The sequence below is a fragment of the Olea europaea genome, chromosome 22, assembly GCF_002742605.1.
Source record: "Olea europaea var. sylvestris chromosome 22, O_europaea_v1, whole genome shotgun sequence".
NCBI lineage: Eukaryota > Viridiplantae > Streptophyta > Magnoliopsida > Lamiales > Oleaceae > Olea > Olea europaea.
Window position 1 is genome coordinate 7,617,571 of NC_036258.1, and position 23,839 is coordinate 7,641,409.

The 23,839-nt window shown below is 32.4% G+C and overlaps 1 protein-coding gene across 1 annotated transcript; it reads left to right on the plus strand.

The window, feature by feature from the left end:
- Positions 1–5,425: 5,425 nt before the first annotated feature.
- Positions 5,426–8,179, plus strand: LOC111371115. Its single transcript, XM_022993023.1, has 3 exons — positions 5,426–6,322; positions 6,562–6,618; positions 7,850–8,179. Exons 1-3 carry the CDS (start codon positions 6,308–6,310, stop codon positions 8,177–8,179), a joined length of 402 nt encoding a protein of 133 aa, XP_022848791.1. The 5' UTR covers positions 5,426–6,307.
- Positions 8,180–23,839: the final 15,660 nt, after the last annotated feature.

Below are 23,839 nucleotides of genomic sequence, written 5' to 3' on the forward strand. Positions count from 1 at the left end.
CTTCAGACCAAAATCAAGGAGAGACAAACGATTCTAGTGAGAGATTTCTTACCACACCCAGAAGACAATGGCTTTTTCTCTCAACAACACAATTGTGTTATGGCGTCGAAGGACGAGCGATGAGAGATGATGCCTTTGCTTTGAAGAAAGTCTTGAAATTCATTGGACATATATTCCCCTCAAGAATCATATCGCACGATCTTGATGCTGGCAGAGAATTAAATTTCAAGAAGGGCAAGAAAGTGCCTAAAGACTAAAAATACTCCTGCCTTTGCCAATAAAAAATAAAACCTAGTAAAGCGACTAAAATCGTCAATGAACGTAACAAAGTACTTATAACGAGCTTGAGAAATAATAGGTGAAATCTCCCATACATTACTATGAATAATATCAAAATATTGTGTGGCATGAAATCCATGAGAAGGAAATGGTAAAACCTTTGTTTTTCCAATTTTGCAAGCGGTACAATCAAAAGAGAGATCAAGAGAAAAACAAGTTTTACTTTCCAATAAACCAAAATTAAATAAAGTACGAAGTACATATGAATTTGGATGACCTAGACGTCTATGCCACAGCTCATTGCCAAGGCTAATAGCATTACATGCAAAGGAACGTGAAATAGAACTAGGAAAAACCGGGAAAGGAGAAATGTGTAAAGGAAAGAGTTGTCCTACTTTAGGCACCTTTGTAAGCATCTTCCTGGACACTGGATCCTGCACAACACAACTAGAACGAGAAAAATGGACATCACAATTATTATCAGCCAATTGACCAACAGAGATTAAATTCATAAGAGACTAGAAGATATAAAAACATTAGTTAAGGAAGAAGAAAAATCGCCAATAGCACTAATAGGTAGAGAATTATCGTTAGCAGTGTGAATTCAAAGATCACCATCATACTCTCTAATGTTGGAAAGAGGATCATATGATTAGAGGCTCCGAAGTTTTAAAAAAAAAAAAAAAAGCTTAGAAGAAACGGTATGAATACTCGAGAGACCATATGCAGAAAAAGCGGAATAGATTATCTGTTGTACCATTTTAGGAGTGACACTGGTTGGGTTTGCTAGGGCAATCATAACACTGATAGGAACAATTGGCGAGGCAGTGGGCAACGCAGCGGAGCTATTGGCACCAACGGAGGCATAATATGTAGTGCTATGCTTCCTTTCAAGTCAAATGGGACAAAAGGAGATGTGATGACCCTGTTTATTGCAATAGTTACAATGTTTCTTGGGACAATCCAGAGCAATGTGACCAAAGGCTTTACTGTTATAACATTGGATAGCACGTATGTCTCGAAACTTATTCCTTCCTTGTGTTGCATAAGCGACAGTAATAGGAGAATTAACGGTGGCCCCATATTCTATAGTAGCTTGATTGACGATACGTTGCTCCTCGCAAAGAAGTTCACTCAAGCAAGCATCTAAAAATGGTACCGGATGACTATTCATTAGATTAGAGCATGCAACCTCAAAGTCAAGACGTAGCTTCATCAAGAATTGGTCTCTCTTGCTTGTTTCATGCACTATTTGAACAGCAAATAAGGCAATAGCAGGAACATTAGCATAAATAATGTCTAAATACTCAACCCAAAGATTTTGAAAAATAGAAGAATAATCCTCAGATCGAGAGGCTTCCCTATGTAAAATTAGCCAACTTGTATTTCAATCCAAGTCAGATTGTCTTGTTTGTAAACCTTACTAAAGTAATCTCACATATCAGTAGTCATTTTATAAGGTCTCAAATTAAAAACAAGGTGATGTTCAACTGAACCAATGATCCAAGTCATAACTCAGACATCCTTGATTTCCCATTTGGATAAATGCTCCACATCTTTAGGGGCAAGATTGCTTCCATCAAGATGACCCGGCAACTCTTTTCTTTTAATAAATAATTGAAATTGAAATTTCCAAGCTGAATTATTTTTGCTATTAAAACAAGTAGGAAAAAATTCAATTTATTGGATGACATGATTAATAATGCAGCTCTCTAAGAGTAAAACAAAGAACCCAGACAAAATAAATGCAGCTCTCTAAGAGTAAAACAAAGAACCCAGACAAAATAAATATAAAACCGGCCTAGACTAAAAGAACATATTGACCAACATGCAACCAAGAGAAAGCGTCGACCAAATTCACAAAAAATTCAAGAAACTTGAACCAAACTAGCAAAATATTGACCAAAGGCAAAATCGTGCACACCAAATGGGTGAATGATAAATACCCAACCAAAATCGCAAAAGGAGTTAAAAACCAAAGTCACCGGAGGCTGGAATACGCAAATATGAGAGGCCGAATAACAAGAGGAGTTACCGACTAGAGACACCAGAGGATGGAATACCTAGATGAAAAGCCAAATTCCACTTTTCAAATTTTTGACGCCCACAAAGCACGAGGAGCGAGCAACAGCCAATCTGAAATTACAGTCTGAAGCCTTCAACAACCGAAAAGGAGGAAACTAGGTGAACAAAAACTAATCAAGTTAGGCGCCAAAGCTCTGATACGATGTTAAGAGCCGAAATCTGCGAGAGAAAATAGTTTAATTTTCTGAAAACTCGTTTATTCTTTTTGCCTCTTTTGTCCAATATGTGTGCGTGTGTGTATACACAGATTACAATGAAACTATATATTTTGCAATTTCTAAGAATCGGCTATCATTAACCGAAAGATAAATTCCATAATTATCTATAGTAACAGATATACGGAGGATTGCATTAGTGACATATAGGTGAGCCCAATAGAATGCAACGAATAAAGAACCAAATTGAGAAAGAAAGAGAAAGGGAAGGAAAGAGAGGAAGAGAGAGAAGAAATAAGAGAATATAGTATGAAATTGGGGAGAGAGTATAATTTATATATAAACAAAGTTTGAGTATTACAATGAATAGATTCTTTATATAGAGTCTAATCAAACTTAATTTGAGAAGGACAATAATCTTATTCTAGTCAAATTAGAAAATTAAAATAAACTAATCTAATCATAACAAACATAACTTATGTCAAATTCTATTTTAAAATTCTATTTAAATCTTATATTTATTCTTTTCATTTTCCATCACTTCTTTCCAAATGAGAAAACTCGACTCCTACGAAATATACTGCAAGACGAACTTTCTTATTGATCAAATGATCTAACCAAAGAACTTTTAATGAAGTAACAATAGGGAACTCCAAAAAAATAACAACCCATGCAACTCATCCACAAAAATTATAAGAAATCCAAATGGTGTTTTCCATACCTTTTTCATCCCTCTGGGTTAGAGGGAAGTTCAAAACTTAGCTATGCCCTTCTTAATTCTAGAAACCCAAAAGCTTGTGAACACATTCAACCAACCAGAAAGCATGAGTAACTTGATGCTAGTGCATTGATAGATTGATTCACAGAAACAGATGAGTGCAATCCTTATAGCTCGAATGTAGGAAAAATTTTGCTGCACCGAAAACAAAATATTCATTTAAATATGATGGTCAAATAGATTATTTTCATCTAAGCTATCTAAACATTTTTTTTCCTTTCAAAAGCTGTGCAAAAGAAACACGTAATAACGAGGCTTAAAAATTATTCATCAAAAACAAGCATTATTTTCATTATTTAAATAAATTTTTCTTTTTATCTTAACTTGAAAAATCAGGAAAAGGTGCAATAGAGATCGGAGCTAAAATAACATGATGGTAACTAGTAGGCAACAATCAAATGTCAATAGGAAAATTATATGATCGAATAGTGGCCTTGAGATAAAATGGCAATCCGAAGAATATCGCGTAGCTGAGGTAACATTAGAACAAAGTCGGTTGTAAATTGGCACATAGGAGTAGGCGATAACAATTCGGCACGAAGGTGAGGATGTGTAGAATGTCTGGTTTAGGTGGCAACGCTTAAGGCAATTCCTCAATGGTATCAAATTTAACTATGTCAAAAACATGTACGAGGGGATACAAGACAATTCTCAAAAACTTCATTCTTACCATTAGAATATTCAATAGGCTCATAAATAAAATCCTCATTTTCTTGATCATGATAAAGACTAACATAATCGGACATTGGAAGTGATCAGGACTGCAATGGTAAGCCTAGTGTGCTTGGCAAAGATGGAAGGATATATCCCATAGGTTGGCTTTCAGGTAAGCTTCATCAAGGATTGGGATTCGAGAATGTCGTCATGCTTTTTTCAGAATTTAAATCGTTGAGAAACCCAAACTCTAGGACATGGATATCTTTATAAATATCACACCTATGTAATAGTTATAAGAATTAAACCATTAAGAAACTTGAACTCTGAGACGTGGAGATCTTTATAATTATCATAACTGTGTAATAGTTATTCAAAGTGGGCTAGATACTAGCTAATAATAGATGTACTTTGCCAAAGTGCAAAAAGAATAGAACTAGGGGCTTGGAGTTGTTATATGAATCGTATGTGGTGTTGATTATTTGAAATAGCTATAAATTATCATGTAGCACACTTAACAAAACTCTAAAACCGAATCAAATAATTTTTGTTTTTAATTAAACCGAACAAAAGAAAATGAAAAATTTGACCAATTAACAACTAAAAGTAAATTTTATTTATTTAATTAATTTTTAAAAAAAAAAATCGAAATTGCGAAACACTTGAAAAAAGTAAAGGTATTAAGATAGTAAAAAGTCTACAAGAGCAATTGATATGGAGCCAACTGTAGGCATAATAATTATTCAAGCATTCAAGATTCCATGCGAGAATCGGATTACATCAGTGTGGCTCCTTGATCGGAATTAACAACAAAGTACCTATCAATAGTTTTTTTTCTTTTTGGATTTTTTTTTTCTTGTAACTAACAAGAACAAACGTAAATAACTAAGGAATGAACAATTCGGCCTTTTATTTTTATATTTTTAAAAAAATAATAATAAGACGTAACCAACTATAGCTTTGTTGGGGAACAACTCCGACTTACGTGATAAATGAAAAAAAAAATGTTTTTGTAACAATAAGTCGCTGTTTGGGCTGCATTCTGAAAAAAATGCATTTTTCTCTCATCTTTTCAACCATACATTCCCATAAAATAATATTACACGTAAATTCAAAACTTTTTCTTATTTTTTAATCACACAATTTTTTTAAAAAATTACTATTCAAAAATAAATTTTTCTCCAAAATGCATTTTAGTTGGAGCCCAAACATGGGCTAAGTAAAAGCTAAAACAAAGTGAGAAACATCTTTTGTCAACTAAGTTGTTTTTTATTTTTTATTTTTTTTTCAATTGCTGATTTGGGGGAATTTTTTATGGTTTAAGGTGGCTATGATTGTAAGTGTATAAGTTTTAATTTTGAAAAAGAAATTTTAGTCAAAGAAAAATGAGTTGCTCTAATAACAAATTGATGTAGAACATAATGAACAAAGAACAAGTTTAGATAAAAAGAGAAGGAGAAGAGAAGAGAGATGAAAGAGAAGAGAATATAGAAAAAATTGGGGAAGAAAAGTATTAATTTATTTAATAATTAAACTTGAAGTATGAAAATGAATAGACAAGCTTTATATAAAGTCTAAGCAAACCTAATTTGAGAAGGAAATAACAATCCAATTATAGTTAGACCAGAAAACTATAATAAATTAATCCGATCAAAACAAACATGATTTGAAATTAAATTCTTCATTAAAATCCGATATTTATTCTTATCACCATTGTCCCTCAGTAGGCATAAGGCGGATTCCCAAGCTTGGGTTCTAGTTGATATAGGGCTGATTGTATTAGTTCCATGGCATAGTAGAGATATGGTTGCTTAGGTCAAGAATGTTCCAATAGGACTTAACTTATTTTTATCCATTTTTCTTTTCTTTTCTCTTATTTTCTAGTTCAGAGATATGGGGAGAGATTGGGATATTTACCACAAAGAATTGATGAAGTATTGGAAAATGTACTGTCATTATTGTATGTTAGTACTTTCACTATAATTTGGATTAGTTCGTTATATGCAACAGTTGTATACATACTGCATTTGTCACTCCAACGGCAAATTTTTTTATTTGTGGATGGAACTTTCATGTTAAACTTTTGACCTTAGGATATAGCCTTCAGTGTACATTAACATTGCTAACTATGATTTATAAAATCAATGGTTCACTGTCGCTGTTTTACTTGCACTTTTTAAATTGGTGGTGAAGTGAATAGTAATATTCCCGTGTTTGTGTTTTAGGTAGTTTTTGAATTCTACGTAATGATTGCACTTTTTTATAGTGTGAGGAATTATGGCTTGGGAAAGTACACATACCTCGGATATCAAAAGTTCCAGGAATATCAAAATTGGCTTCTTACTCTCTGTCCATTATGGATGGCAAACGAGTGAGTAACTAGTAATCTTCTCTCGCTTACAAACTACATACTCAGGGTATGTTGGTATGCAGTAGTGGATAGTACAATGAACAATATTTTCCCTCTGTCTTTTTTATTTAACACTGTCGGATTACTATCCAACATGCTATCAAAATTATGAAAGTGTACACCATGTTTCAGTGACTTTGATTGATGATCTTCAGATCTCTGCCTAATGCACCTCAAACTCCCAATCTTTCTGATTTCAGGCAAGAATAACGTGCAATGATCTCTGTGATCATGTGTGGGAATTTCATTTCACTGAGGTATATACTTCATTCTTATTGGTGTAGCCAATCCTTGCATGTTTCTGATGAAGCTCTAGAAAATTTACTTTGAAATTTTTAGGTTCAGCTAAACATGCTCATAGTCATGTACGGTTGCTCTAAAAGATGTGTTAGGTGCAGGCACTTTCCTCAGTTGCCATCTCTAGAAAACCATCAAGTCCCCTAATTTTTGTTTCTCATTTACCTTCGTTTAGCCGCTTTAGTTCTTTCCTATTTTATGTTCTATTTCAATTTTGCTTCCGCAATTTGTTTTCATGTTTCAACCTACACAAACTGTTAAATTTTCTCAAATGTCAGAAGTGTTGAAGACTGAATCTCATATGCGTGACAACTCTTTCATTAACCCAGTCTTTCGTTTCTGCATTCCCAACTTCTTTGTTTGCTGCAAATGCAGCCCAAGTTCATATTGTCTCTTAGATTAGGCAACCAAGATTATTTGGATAATTAAATTCGAACTATCTCAAGAAACACTTAAATTAGTGTTCCATTTTTAATTACCTTTACGGGAAACTCCCCTAAGAAAGTATTTACTTGATGTTCATTCTTTTATGCAGCTCCGAGCTGCCATAGTTCTTCTATATTTATATTTCAGCTGATTCTATAGAAATATGGCTTTGCTATTTGTTTTCATAAAATGTAAAGATCCCAAGTTGTTTGATTAGCTGTCATATACTTCCACAGTCCTTGAAAGTAAAACTCCCAACTCGAGCCAGAGCTTACAAATTTATCATGTGCCATGTCTTTTTAGTTTTTATTTTTCTTCTCTTTGGGTACATATCTTTTAGGTTCTCCCTTACCCCGTCTTCGCAGGTAGTAGATACAGCAGCTAAAACTTTACTGTTCCAGTTTCTACCAAATTATTCATACAATTCCAAATTATGAAGAAAAAGTTCCATTAGTATTTTCATTTATTATTTACCTTTCTTTTGACATTTAATCCTTTTCTGATGGGCTATGTAGTTAGTTGCTCAAGAAGCTATTACTTCATGGACTAATTAATGCTGCTGTATAAACTTTTTTCGAACCTAGATTATATTTCAATTTGTCAGGATGAATGACCACAAATTTATTAAGGATAAGACTTTAGTTATCGTTCTATATTATGCTCATTGTCCTCAAGACAATGTAGACAAAATCAAAGCATGGGCCCCAAAAAATGATTAATTTGATGATCTTACCCGGATATTCTGATGATCTCCTCTTTCTGTAGGATGCTCCTGAATATTGGCGAAATCTTGATCCTTACTGGACAGGCACAGGAAGTACATTGCGCCGGTATTTCCATCCAGATGGAAGCATATCTGCAGATCCTGGTGATCTGGTATGGGGCGGCCACGAGTCATGCTACACTACAGTTACCGGATTGCTGGAAGATGGAGAAATACGAGAACATTATGTGAGAATCAATCGTTGGCCTCAATTACATGTTTTGAGGAAGCCCGATTGGGGTTGGGAATTATCAAACCATCTCTACTGCTACACTAGTGTCCCTGATGCCGAAAAGGAAGATGGAACGGGTCCTCTGTTTCCAGTTTTTTAGTCTAGTTTTGAGGGTGTTTTATGTTTGATTAATGTTATAGACTCTGTTCTGGCAAGGAGATTTTGTTTTATGTATGTATGCATGTATATATTGGTAAACATGTCGTGTTTATTTCAATGAAAAAATTTCATATGAATCTAAATGGGCATGGCTGTCTTGGGAAAAAAACACGGGGGATTTGTGTATCTATATTGGATTAAACTACTTGTACATGACACCCCCTATGTGTAAAAAATTTGGCAGTTGATTGGAAAAAGTGTCGTGAAGATAAACGTACTCACATGGATGTAAATCACCGTGTCAATCTTTATGTACTTATAGCATTGTCCATTTATATTTTCTATTAACATTACAACTTTAAAAAACAAATATGCTATAGTGCTAGGAAGGTTGACACAATGTCACGTGATATATTATATTATTGAACATTTTATAATAAAATCAACTTTTCCATCCAATCATCTACCATCATTTATCTTTGCATTTGTCAATATCTTTCAAACAAAGTGGCATGATCTTTTTAAAAACATTTAAATATAAGAAGATAGAAAGACTTGGCCTATGAGAGTAACAAAAAAAATTATTGTGGTCTTTCCTCTTTGAAATGAAGAAAGAGTAATTCTATTTCACTTCCCTGAAATTACAACGTCAAGTTTTAATTTGATATTAATTGATTGATAGAATTAAAAAACTCGTTTAATTTCAAATTTCATTTGACATATTATGAGAGTGTTTGATGGGTATTTTTATGAAAAAATGCATTTTAAAATAATAAATTGATATGAAATGTGTAGTTGAGAAATGAGGAAATTTTTTTTTTATATGTAATATTATTTTAATAAAGAATGTGTAATTAAAAAAAAGTGAAAAAAATACATTTTAAAAAAAATAGCTACCAAAGGGCACCTATATAGTGCCATTTAGACTAGGATGCAATCCCTAGGGAACACTTTACCTTCTTCCGGACTCCCAACGCCCCACCCTAACCCAACAAAACACACCCACCACTGAAAATCGCCGCCCCTATTCACCCACCTGCCATCCGGAAATGGCTCGTTATCACTGTACACGAATCCACCTACTCCCCCATCCTCCTTTCTCTCCCTCAATCACTCAGCCCTCAGGCAGTTTATCTATAAAACTCACCGGGTCACCTCCGAGTTTTCTTGAATATTTGACTCAGCTCTTCCAATGGAGGTCGAAACTCGCGCTCCTGCAGCCTTTGATACTTCTCATTTTTCTTCTACTCCCATAAACCACTCGGAGATTTGCGACGTTGAGCTTCAATGCCGTAGATGCCCGGCTACTCGAATGAAGCTCTGGAACAGCACGAAGTTGAATCACCAGCCTCCAATCTTAATAATTATTGGAATGAATACGCAAAATTGAAAGTCAATAATTATTGGAATAAATAAGTTTTCATATAATATTAAGGAGAAACAGATTGAATGATTGGTCGAAAATGAAAAGAACTCTTTCTTTTATCAGGCCCATTGTGATGCTAGAAAGAGGGTTTGAATTTTGGTATTTTTCTTACATTTCAAATTGTACCTGATCCGGTTTGTTCTCTTGATGTTCATTAAAAAGATTTTATTATTATTATTTTTTTTTGCGAAAATACATTTTAATTTAGGTTTTTTTTTTTAAGAATACGTAATTAAAAAGTAGGAAAAAGTTTTAAATTTTATGTGTAAAAGATTTGTTGTGAGAATGCGAGGTTGTAAATTAATTTTAGAAGGAAAAAAAAAAAAAGAATTTTTGGAAAATGATATAAAAATAGAGACATTTTATTTTTCCTTCTATCATATGTATTAGAGTTGTTCTGAAAATCATATTGAACTTTCTTCTCATAATTTACTTATGTAGGAAGAATTGGATATTAAGTCAAGATGCGCGTGAGGTACAAAGAAAAAAGACCTGGCACAATGGGTGGAACTTACATTTCTTATTAAGGCCCCGTTTGGCAGTCATTTTTTTTAAAATGTATTTTTCTCTCTTCTTTTCAATCACGCATTTTTTATTAAAATAATATTATACGTAAATCAAAAAAAATTTCTTATTTTTCAACCACACATTTTTCATTAATTTACTATTCAAAAATGCATTTTCATATAAAAATGTCTACCAAACACCCACTAAAACCAATTTCAATGGTTGACACTATATTTGGTGTAATTTTATATCAAATTTAATACAATTGGTGTCATCTCTCCAATATGGTGTAATCATTGGAATTAGTCTTACACCAAATTTTACATCAAATTTTATTTTTAATTATTTAATTAAAAATCATAAAATTACTAAAATTATTAAATTGAAAATTATGTTTAATGAATTAAAATATTGCAATTCTTAATAAATTAAAAAAATAAAATAGAATACCATAGTTTTAATTTATTATATCAATAATTATTACTTATTACTTGATTAGAATTTAAAAATAAATGTAAAATAGAAATAACCATCACACTAAAATAATGTAAATTAATTAATTTTAAAGGATAAAAAAAGAAAAAAAAAAGGGATATCGATGAAACAAAAATTTGTTGTGAAGGCGAAGGGATGGCAAAATGGGAAATATTGGAAAACGCCGAATTTGATGTAACCGAATTTGCCTAGTGCTTTTCAGCCTAACCAGTAACCATTGGAGATGGTCTCAATTTTTGAGGATTCGAAATAAGTTGTAATAAGTGGAACTTATATTTTCTTATGACATATTGAAATATGTAAGGGAGGAACGTTGACGATGAAGATGATAGATATGGAGAAATTGTTGTAATAAAATTAATTTTGTACCTCCAACAATGTTATTTAAGATGTAATTAAAAACATACTGATAAGTGTAGTTTTCACACTTATTTGAGATCTTAAATGATGATATGTTGTTATTCTTTGAACGGATTAGTACCTGATTTGTTATTTATTGTCTTTATTAGGAAAAGTTCACGTTTCAAAGAAAAATTGGAAAAAAGAGCGAAAAATGGCTAAATGAAACAAATTCAAAGTATGGGGACCAAAGTGTAAATATTTAATGGTTGATTTGGACCACGGAAGATACTTTGAAGATTGATAGGAGTCAATTGAATGCAAATTGGAGTCAAAACGAAAAGAGATATGAGTAGAATATTACCATAAATCGACTTCCAATCATATAGGATATTTTCAAGATTTTTGGTTAACTTGAAACCCATTTTCGAATGGAGAACATTTGAATTGGAAAAATTGTATTCTAGATTAATTGTAGATCTTTTAATTAGCTTTCCAATGCACTTTGAATCACCTGAATCGGACATTTAAAGAGAAAGTTATGATAAAAATACTGAAAGCTGTGCAGAGACAAAATTATGTGCGCGTGAAGACAACTTTGCTTATTTGATTCAAACTCTTTTGAAAGACAATTTGGACGTGAATTTTGACCTAATTTCATGAGATAAATACAAGAGATGGATAGCAATGAAAGGGTCTTTCTCTTGCCTCTTCTTACATAATAGTTTCATCAAATCCATTAAGAACATGGGCAAATTGCTATATTTTGAGAGAGAAGATCAAGCCATAGCAAGAAATTGAAATTCAATTACATCAAGTTTTGAATAGTTCAATTTTGGACGTGAAGATCAACATCTTTTGTATTCTTTCATGATTTCGGTGATATTTTTTTATTATTATTCTTCTAATTTATATATTAATATGTTAGGCTAGTTTTTCATTGTATTGGATGAGATGAACCCTATTATTTATTTATTTTAATTCAAGACAAGTATTTAGTTAATTCATATGTTACTTGATTAATTTTGTATTCCCATTGCACTATTGAATTGTTTGACCATCAATTAAATAGTTAATTGCTTGTTGTAGTGTATGAATACTCACAACGAGTCTAGAACGCGGCAAAATTAACATGTATAGCTAGGATTAAGAATAATATCTATCATACACGCAATCATACTGATAACTTAAACTAAATGCATGATTTTCATATGAATTCGGATTAGGAATAGGATCGGGTCGTGTTAATCATAGGTTGGTGTATCTTGAAAAAAAACTTTTAACATATTAGTGTTATCGATTGTCAAGAACTCGTGAAAAAAATTAGATTACAAATCAAGAATTGAAATAAATAGCAATAGGCGGAGTCAAAATCCAATACAATCCTCCATAATTTGATAAAACCGTAATTTTTATTGCTTGTTTAGATTAGTTTAGTTTAAATCAAATCAAAATATTTATTTTGTTTTCATAACTACAATTCCATATGAAACTAGTAAACTTGATTAAATTTATTCTCTGTAGGACGATAACTCTTAACTTACTTATTATTATTTGTCAATGATCCTGTGCGCTTGCGGGTATCACACGAACAAGTTTTTGGCGCCGTTGTCGAGCAATAAAGTTTTAGTTTGAGTTTATTAGTTTACATTGGATTTGAATTTTTTATTATTATTATTTTTATTTATTTATTATTTTTGTTATTTTAGGCTTTAATCGTGATACCTAATTTCTTCTTATTTTACTCTTAAAGCTTTTACTAGATTTCGAAATCAAAAGGACCTTTAAACAACGCTAAGAGAACTAAGAAGAACGAGGGTAATGGCTGAGAATCAAAATCAGATTCAAAATGCACAGCAGAATGCAGCACTTCAGGTTCAACAACCACCTCCAGCTCAGCTTATATTGGTTAGAGATTATGTGAATCCAGTACCTGCACCGATTTAACCTCATATTGTCTATCCACCGTTCGGACAAGCAAACTTTCACATTCGACCAGATGTCATAAATCTTTTCCAGAATCATCAAGACATCAGGTTCAGCGGGAAAGCTACGAAAAATCCACACGAACATATTCAAGCTTTTACCATGCTTTGTGATGTCATTAGCCATGAGGGGATGTCATAAGATGCATTCCGAATACGTTTATTCCTTCACACTTTGAAGGAGGGTGCGAAAATATGAATGATGTCCCAACCCCCTGGGAGCATCGTATCGTGGAATGACATGGTACAAAAATTTACCATGAAATTTTTCCCACCATCTCGAGTCCACCAAATCAGAAATGAAGTATATCTTTTCAGACAGAAGGATCATGAGACATCTGAAAGCATGGGACAGGTTCAAAAGTGCGTTTAGGAAATGTCCAAATCTTAATGTTCCTAAACTGGCACAAAGATATCTATTATATAATGGACTGCGCGCTAAATTTCACAATATAGTTGATGCTTCTGTGGGTGGATCAATTTTGACTATCGAGGTGGATGATGCACATAATTTATTTGAGAGGATTGCTGAGAATCAGGCCAACTGGCTAACAGATAGGGAAGCTCCCAGAAAAATAGCTGGATTGCATAATGTGGACGTAACGACAGCATTGGCAGCGCAGATGGAAGCAATAACAAAGAAGCTTGATACTTTAACTCAATCTGTGCACATGTTACAACATCCAGCTCCGGTATGCGCAGGTTGTGGGGCAGATCACATCACTTCAAGCTACCCTTTGGCTTCTACTCACATGGGTCAGTCAGCAGTGGTCAGTTATACGCAAAACTATCAGAGGTAAAATGGATCTTACCCATACAACTACCATCCGGGTTTGAACAAGCATCCCAACTATTCGTGGGTGGATAATATAGATCAAGTAAATTAGATGATGGGCAATCCACCAGTAATTCAGCAACATCAAGGTAAGAGGCAATCGTTGGAAGATCTACTGGTTACGTACATCACCAAGACTGAAACAGTAATGCAGAATCAACAGGCTTCCATACATAACCTAGAAAATCAGGTGGGACAGATAGCAGCTGGTCTATTCTATAATTGAACAGATAATCATTGGCATTGGTCTTACACCAAATTTTACATCAAATTTTATTTTTAATTATTTAATTAAAATCATAAAATTACTAAAATTATTAAATTGAAAATTATGTTTAATGAATTAAAATATTGCATTTCTTAATAAATTAAAAAAAACATTAAATAGAATACCACAGTTTTAATTTATTATATCAATAATTATTACTTATTACTTGATTAGAATTTAGAAATAAATGTAAAATAGAAATAACCATCACACTAAAATAATGTAAATAAATTAAAATTAATTAATTTTAAAAGATTAAAAAAGGGATATGTATGAAACAAAAATTTGTTGTAAATACCTTAAAACGTTAGATACTTTGTTTTCAGTTAGCCATGAGACATTAGATAAGTGATTTAGAGAATTATATCAAACATCATAAAAGCATAGAATGTTATCGTTGCAACCACAACATACAATAGACCTATGCATGCAAATTTGTGACATTTCCACCAAATCCGTGACCCTTAACTATAATATGTAACCAATGAACGAGGTATTATTAATTGAAACTTGTTGCATTCATGATTTGCAAAATATAACTTACACCCACAGTTTAATATTCATTGCAATCACTTTCATTAAGTATAAAATATTAAAATAGACAAACATCTGGAGTGCAAGAAACTCTAAATGATACAACTGAAACATCAACTTTATTTACAATGTTAAGACTTGGAGTCTATCTTAATAAGGTCAACCTTATTAAAAGGAATTGCTCAAAATCTATTTAAGTTGGTCAATATTTCAATATTTAACCGATGTTGAATTTATTCACTTAACATGTCCCTGTAAGATGGTGACTCTTTTTTAGTAAATCAATCTTAAATCTGTGTGCTCATTTTTGAGACTTAATCGGATCGAATAGCTCGTTGGAGCTTACTGGGCTCTGATATCATATTAAGATTTGTGGTTCATCTTAATAAGGTCAACATTTATTAAGAGGAGTGACCCAAGATCTATTTAATTTAATCAATATTTCGGCATTTAATCGATATAAGATTTATTCCCTTAACATGCCCCCGCAAGATGGTGGCTCTTTTTGAGCAGACCAATCTTGAAATTCGTGTGCTTATTTTTGAAACTTAATCAGATCGAATAGCTCGTTGGAATTTACTAGGCTCTGATACCATGTTAAGATTTGAGGTTCATCTTAATAAGGTCAACCTTTATTAAGAGGAGTAACCCAAGATCTATTTAATTTGACCAATATTTCGACATTTAACCGATGTGAGATTTATTCCCTTAACATACAAATCCAATCTAAAAGTTTCACTCTATAATGGTCCCCTCCTCCTTCGTAAGCTGCTTCGCCCCTCTTTATATAGATCTTTCGATGTTTTTAGAGCAATGTGGCAATATCTATTCTATACTTGTCGATATCAATTGTAGTCAATATGGAATGTTCACCTTCATGGAGTATGTATAAGATGTATAAAGTCATGAATATTCGGCAACCATGCTTGAGGAAACAATTTGTTATGAATGAAAATTTATTATCATAACCTACCCATTTGTCTACTGAGGTAGGGTATCATCAATGATCGCTTTAAGTCCATGCATTCGGGTTCATGATAATCAGGGTCCTTTTTCTACAACCTCAAAGCATTCATAAAAGCAAGCAAGATTTTCATGTATAGGTCAACTCATTATTGAACCTTCTTGTCACGATAGGTCTTATTTGTCGAATTGAACACCGTCATGGTATGGGTTCTGAATTGTACCATATCAAGTATCCAGTGTGCTTTGTTAGTAGATAGTATTGCATAAACACATAGTCAACATCGGCCCAGGGTATGCTAAAAAGGTAGGCTATCACCTGTTATGAAATATTTGTACGAACTGTGACCATCTTATCATCATAACCAAATCAAATGATTCGTGACTCTGTATAACGAGTTATATATGATGAACTGATAACTGTGTCGTACTATTTGTGACCATTGCTGATGTTTTATGACTAATCAACAATGAAATGTCACTTAAATGAGTCATAATATAATCTTATGATGCCAATTAATGACAACTCTAAATTAATAAGCTTATAGAACCAAATCATATGACCTACTGGGAATAAACCAATAAGAAAAGTGGGATTGATATGATCGTCTACCTCATTAGACTTTTTCCTATAATTGAAAAAGCGAATTAAGATACTGTATTACAATGAGTACTTGAGTAATATTCACAAACAGATATAAAATGTACATGCCTATTTTTGGTTTGTACCTATCTAGAGCCTACTGATGAATGATGTTATGTTTATGATTTTCAAAAACAATGATACTATTAGCATGCTTTAACAACTTCCCTTTTCCAACAACGAATGGAGATTGCAAAATCTCGTGGGTATTGAAACCCATTTATTGGTAATTCAAATGTTGGTTCATTTATAGGTGATTCGTGTATATTGTTGTAAGACACAGTTGGCATTTTAGTTTATGTTCAGTCATAAAGTTTAACTTCAAACACATGAACTATCATATGATCTATTTCGTACGTAGTGCGTAATATGTGACCTATTTACAGTGAATGTTTGTGATCTATATGTAACCTGTGACCAATGAGGTAAATAATTCTAGAGTTATGAATATCTCTATATCAACAATTTTTGTTGCTGTCACGATATCCGATCTCTAAAACGAATGGCGGTGTTTGGAGAATATATGGGAGGCCAAGATCATCACTAGGGTCTATCTTACCTTTTCCTTTCGTGTCGACATTTGAGTCCATACTTTTCGCTTGTAAGTTATATTTGAGAATAATTGAAATACCATATGCAAATATGGACATTAAACAAATGTGATAATATCATGTACTCAATTCCTAGGTCTTATAAGACACTCCAACAACATGAGCTTCCAAAGCTCCAACTCCATGATCACTTGATTTGTCAATAAATCATCGACTAAACTGGAAATCATGGCCAACACAAATTCAAACAGAAATTGTATGTTCGTCATAATTTTTATCAAGTCACTTTTTATTTTTTTCATGTATTTGGATAATAGAGTTCATATTCATTGTCTGCTCAGCCTTCATAGATAACATCTGTGACATGACATCATCAAGCTGAACATTCAAAATTTTGTTATCTGACTTGAGTTTAGATATTTGCATACTTAATTCTCATCTCAAATCTTTAAACATCTAAAAAATGCAAAGATAAAATAGAGTTTGTGATCTGCATATACTGATCAATGACCAATAATGAAAATATTATACAAACTGAAAACGCAAATATAAGAGCTATGTAATGTGTTAAATGACATGTGACCTACATGAAATGAAGTGAACTATAAACCTGTGACTAGATAATATCATATAGATAATTAAATTGTGTGTGTATATATATGTGTGCGCGCGCGCGCGCGTGTGAGATTAGATGTAAATATGTGACTTGACTTGTATAGGCACGTGACTTGAAAAATGCAAAAACTAATCTAAGTTTGCAGCTTGAATATACTAATCTGTGACTAGTGATTAAAATATAATGCAAGCTTAAAACACAATTGCATGACATGTGGTCGACCAAATGTGTAACATAAGCATCTTAATATTGTGAAATGAATGTATAAATTGTATGAATTTCAATAACAACTTACATTACCTGATTGGACCCTAGGTAAATGTGTTTCCTTCGGTGAATGAGGTCATGCAATAAATCCTTGATGGTCGGGGATTTTTCATGGGAATATGTCTCTTCCATATTGGTAAAGGATCAACGAAAGTATAATCATCATCGAAGACATCAGCCTGACCGATACTACCTTTGTTTTGTACCTAATTGATCTGGCTTTCTCACTCGTACTTGCATGATTAGCTAACCTTTCCATCCTAACCTTGTTTTTTCAGTTGTTGTGTGAAATATTTGGTTGAATTGGCTTGTTGTACTACACCCCATTCACATACGGCGTGGCCATCTCAATTTTCAAGGGGCCCAGGTCACAAATTTCAATTTGTAGTTCAATAAATATTCAAAAAAAAATATTGTTAACAATTCAAAATATAATACATGATGAGTTCATTTTTCTGAAAGTTTACATCAGGGTTTGAAAAGCAGTCAGCTCTTTCCAACTTGGAAGTGGATGGTTGCTCGTCTACCATGCAATTCTTGATGTTGGGATGCATCATCGATACCCTTGCTACCACAATTCCATTGAGACTGGGAATAATCTCATATATTAATGCTTGAATGGCTACCGACATTCCTCGTAGCCCAAGTGTAAAATCTTCCTACTCAAAGTAGTTTTAAATAGTAACTTTCCCCATGAAAATCTATCCATTGCGGAGAAATCATCAACAAAAACGTATAAAAAGTGGTCAACAACCTTCTTGTGATTTCTAGAAAAAAGATAAGCAACGATGAAATACAAAGCCCCAAGTATAGCAGCATCGTTATCTGGCAAGATATTAACAATATCCAAGTTCGACACTTGGCACGTAGATATATATGTCGACTTGATGTCTTCATGTGTTATACTGGCCAACCTGATAAAGTATTTTGTCTTTAACTGCGAATGTCTCTTTTCAAGAGTCTATGTACACTATCTCCAGAACATTTCAGGCATGTGACTAAACAGAACTTAGTGATAGAGAACCTGACATATCGACTGAACATACAAAATCATATTTCTTCATTATTAGGGTGATGAACCTGCTTCAAGAGAAAGTAGTTAATCAACTGTGGTTGAATCACATTTTCATGGCAATTTAGGAAATTAGCAAAGAATGTTCCCATCAACATACGTTTCTGTGCTTGACTTAAATTTGTTTTGATGGTGGTAAGAACACCTTTTGTCACTAAAGTTGTAATCTTGCCTAGAAATCAACTGTTTACCAATATAATGTATTTCTAGACATGAATTATCTATTTGAAATGACACAATGTTAAACACTTGTCTAGAATGACACAGTACATATGAATAACATACAAAATTTTCAATTGGTAACATATATTTACCCTGACCAATCATGTCACATATTGGAAAGGGAAACTGAATTAGGTCATACACACACATGTATATAATCATGTGAATAATGTCACAAATATATAGAATGGACTGCATTCAAGTCACATATTCGTAAAAATCTTGGTCACATTCGAAAATCATGGTAACGTATATACTCTTTATCTTTATTACACGTATCATTCATAAAATAACAATGGATTCAAATAGAAACCCTAACCCATTCCAAAGACTAATGCAATTGAGCAGAATGAATGTCATAAATATTTACTTCTATGCAATCAGGTCACATATTGGAAAGGAAACTTTGAATGTTCATAGATTACCTCGGTTTTTGGTGGGGTTTATTCAGGGCTCTTCTCAGAGTTCCTTTTACTTCTTCTTTATAGTGCATTTTCAGTCTTGTTTCCCTTTCTTGATCCCTTCACTTTCGCCATGTTACGTCGACTTCGGGTTATTTGATTTTCACAATAGAATGGAAGAGATGTAGAATGGAATGGATAATGTTGATAATTATAGAGATGAGAAGTATAAAGTTCAAATGAAATGGCTGAAAAATAGAGCCAATCGATCGGTGATATCATGTAGAGACGTGTGGAGGAGTTTGACAGAGAAGGGGATTTAAATAATAATGGAAGTTAAGATAATGAGTAATTTGAATTACGATATTTAAGGGAACGCGCATTGTATATTTAATATAATTAATAATTATTTATTAGCTGTAATTAATATCTAATAATTAGTTCAATTCCGAATTTCTGCATTAAAAACCTTCTCACCTGAAATTTGTACTGTGAATTTGATAAACTTGGAACCGTGTAATTTCTACTTATTGAATTCCCATGCATCCAACCCCCTAAAAAAATAAGAAGATTAATTGTGGTCCTAATGCATAAACCATATTTGATTTAGTTAAAAATCAGATTTATAGTAAACTTTTATAAAAGTTAATGAGATGTATGAATGAAAAATTGATAAAAATTATGGATCCCATTAAATATATAGGAAAAAATGAGTTTAAAAAAAAAAATAAAAATTTGAAGCTAAACACAGCTTATATAAGTTTGTAAGCATTCATTTTTAGGTGAATGAAAATTGATCCTTCCAATTGTGAAAAATTCTTCCAATTTATGTCCTATATAACAATTGATTTTTATACTCTCATAATTTTAGTTCATTAATAGGCCAGTAATTTTCAAAACACTTCTCCCGTTGGTTTTTATTATTTATTTATTTAAATTTTTTTAAACGTTTTTATGCAAGATTCTAATTAAACTCTATCTAGAAAAGATTTTTGTACAAGAAATTCCAAAACTTACTAGAAAGCCAATTAAAAAATAATTTGAAAACTTATTGTTCTTCAAAGGGTTTGTCTTATGATTTCACCAATTTCTAATAAAAATGAAAATTGACAAGAAAGCAGAAAATATTTTCTAAATTAAAACTAATGATTATGGCGAGAAAATAAAGTGTATCTTGTATGTCTTAAAATGAAAAAAATAAAAAATGCATCTTAATGGTGATGCAGTACGATGATAAAGTATTATTATTTTATTATGTTGGTTTATTTAATTAGGGCCTAATTGTCTTTTACTTGCATAAATGTGTTTTATTTAATTAGGATTGACTCTATATTTTGATAGCAGTTTAAGGACTAGGAGAGCAATTTTAGTTAAACTTGTATTTTAGACTTTATGAAACTCCCACTTCAACAGGATGGCTTTGATTGAATTAAAATTTATAATTATGAGTAATTTCTATGTCACTTATCAATTATTCAATATTCATTAGCGAATCAATGAACTAGTGACCGCTTTGTGTTGCTTGTTCGTTTATATATTGTTATCAATTAATTTTACAGAGATCAGCGACAAAAATTTTTGATCTCTATTTATAATACTATCTTGAGTTTGTGATCCTTTGTCTGGTCACGTGCGAACCTAGGCCATGCTAGCGAACATATATAATGTGAAGTCATATGTTCGTAACACAAACAACAAGCACACGAGATATGAGAATGCAAGATTACTTATCTGCACATTAGCAAAAATCGTTATATAAGCACAGGTGAATGATAATGATAAGCTAGTTAAATATGATTATACAACAAATGGATGAGGAACACGTGACATGGTGAATAAAATGTGAAAAGATATGTAACAAGTTCAATCAAAAGTTCACTAATCGAAAGATGCTATGTGTCATTAATGGAAAAGACTTAATAACCCTCATCACCTCATCAGAAATCTATAAAGAGGCAAAATTGGGAACGAAGAAGAATATAAAAAATTGAATATACTCTCCATTCAAATAGTTATTTCTCTACTTACTCTCGATGGAGTAAAAAATTTAGAGTTTTAGGAAAGAATCCTAATTAGGTAAGTGAAATTTGTTCATTTCAATTTGAGGTCAACATATTGGTATCGTTTTTGAAATATGGAACAAAGATAACCACGCCTCATCCATTCTTGAGTAGAAAAGCCAATTTGAATAAATTGTTCAAAAATGTGTCAATTAGAGAAAAAATTGACCGAGATAGAAGCATAGAAATCCAATGAGGCAACCGAAGAAAATCTCCTGAAAATTTGTCAGCACGAGGTTTTTTGGTGAAGCACCGATAATATAGGAGGGTTCTATTGCTTGAAACATCTAGGAGATAAAAACAAGCTTAAAGGTGTTAACAGTTGAAAATGCATCTTTATGAGCGATGGCAATGAATCCAGCAAATCCCATGATTTGGATGTCAGCGCCGAGCGAGAAGATAGGCACCGAATCATGAGATCACCAAGCATGTTTGATAGGTTGGGAGAGAGGTAAACTCTCATGGAGGAAGATACCATCATAGTCTTTCCTATAATATATGGAAGACGAAAAGTTTTCTTGAGACCTCTTGTTCCTCCTCTATCACAAGAAACATGAAAATAAGCCTAGAAGGTCTTACGAATTGGATGATAAAAATAAGAAGTTACCCTTCTCAAGAGACATTAGGGAGATCCTCATTCCTGATAATTTAATCTGACCAAAAATGAAAAAAAAACAATGGATAGGGTTGACCCACGGATGGACGGACCCACATGGGGTCATATCGGGTCACTTGACCCCAAAATTTTTCGAACTTTTTTTTTTTTTTTGCAAAAAATATGTGATTGTTTACCTTACGGCTTACTTTAACGAGCTCATTATGGGATGTTAAACAAAGTTGAAACATTACATTCTTAATACCATTTCGAAGCGCTCGCAGCCTAGTTTTTTGATTGTTAACGGCTAGTGAAACGGTCAATTGTAACAAAAGTTACGACGCATCAAAGTAAGCCATTCCAAGTAGTATTTAGAGAATTTTGATAATATACTAATTTTAAAAATTCATCGATAATCGTACGCTAGTCGAATCCACAAATCACTCGTGTTAGCTAGAAGATTATTTCGAAAACTACATTATAGCTATATCGAATGATCCAAATGGATATCGAAAATAATTAAACACGTCAAATGTAAGTCTCTAAAAGAGGCTTTTAACTCGTATTTATTTTTATTTTTAATTATTTCATTAACGTTTATTATTTTGCATGATAAATTTCTCAATATAGTTTACATCATTTTATTAATAAATTTTACATGGAGTATGACGTAAGTTTTTTTTTTTTTTTTTTTAAATAAGATCGTTACAAATTAAATATAATTTGAATTACCTTAGAATTAAACTCGAATTTCATTTACGTCCTAAATTAAATTTGAATTTTATTTCAATTCATTTACTTCTTACTTTCAATTTGATTTACTCACTGCTAACTCAACATTTGTCTACGATGTGGTAAATAAAATTATACAAGTAGCAAAATCTATTTGACAAAATTGATAACGATCTAATTATATTTTACGTTTTCAAAGTATCAAGATACATAGACTACAATTGTAATAGTGTATTGACCCATGTATCATTTGAATGAATATATGACCTAGGTGAAGCTAAGAAGGGAAGCACAGGCCTGAAATGCCAAGCATTCCACTAACACTAAGGCACCGTTTGATAGCCTTGGAATTCCAAGGAAAATGGAATTTAAATTCCATCTTTCCAATTTTGTGATGTTTGATTGGCAAAATTTGGAATGGAATTGATTTTCCATCTTTTATGGTCACATCAGCCAATTCCACCAAATGGCACGTTTTCACATCTTTTTTAATTATTATTTTGTAATTTAAACAAATTATAAGAATTATTGCGATAAATTCTATCGCTTTAAGTGACAATTCTCATGTAAAACAAAGCCAAACAAACACGAAAAGATAGATGAATTTTGGTTTTCTTGGATTTTTTTTCAATGGAAATAAATTCTATCCCCAATACTAGTAAATTTCCCTTTAATTGATAATTTTCATGTAAAACAAAGTCAAACGAATATCAAAAAATACTTTTATTTAAACATTTTACACGTGAAAAATTATACCAATCAAACACAATAAATTGATAATTCACAGGAAAACAATTTCGAAACAATTCAATTTTATGAAATTCGTTTTTTTTCCATCCAAATTTCATCTTTACAACCAAACGGACCCTAAATGAGTCAGCAAAGAGGTGTTATTAGTATAGTAAGATTGCGAAGGGGTCAATCAAGAGCTTGCCATAGTTGAGATAACTTTTATTGGCTCCTTCGCTAGAAGCTGACTTGGCAAAGCTTCCGCTACTAGACTTCATGATATAAGACAGAAAGAAGGAGAATCAATGAGACTACTTTTGTCGCTTTAGTAAAATAGGATGAAAACAGAATGAGGGCGAAGGGAGAAGATGAAGGAAAGAGGAAAAGCCCCGATGTTCAAGCAGAGATCACCAAGGAAATC

Coding starts and splice junctions, on each gene's coding strand:
- LOC111371115 (XM_022993023.1), top strand. Junction 6,619..7,849: donor GGGAATTTCATTTCACTGAG/GTATATACTTCA, acceptor CTCTTTCTGTAG/GATGCTCCTGAATATTGGCG.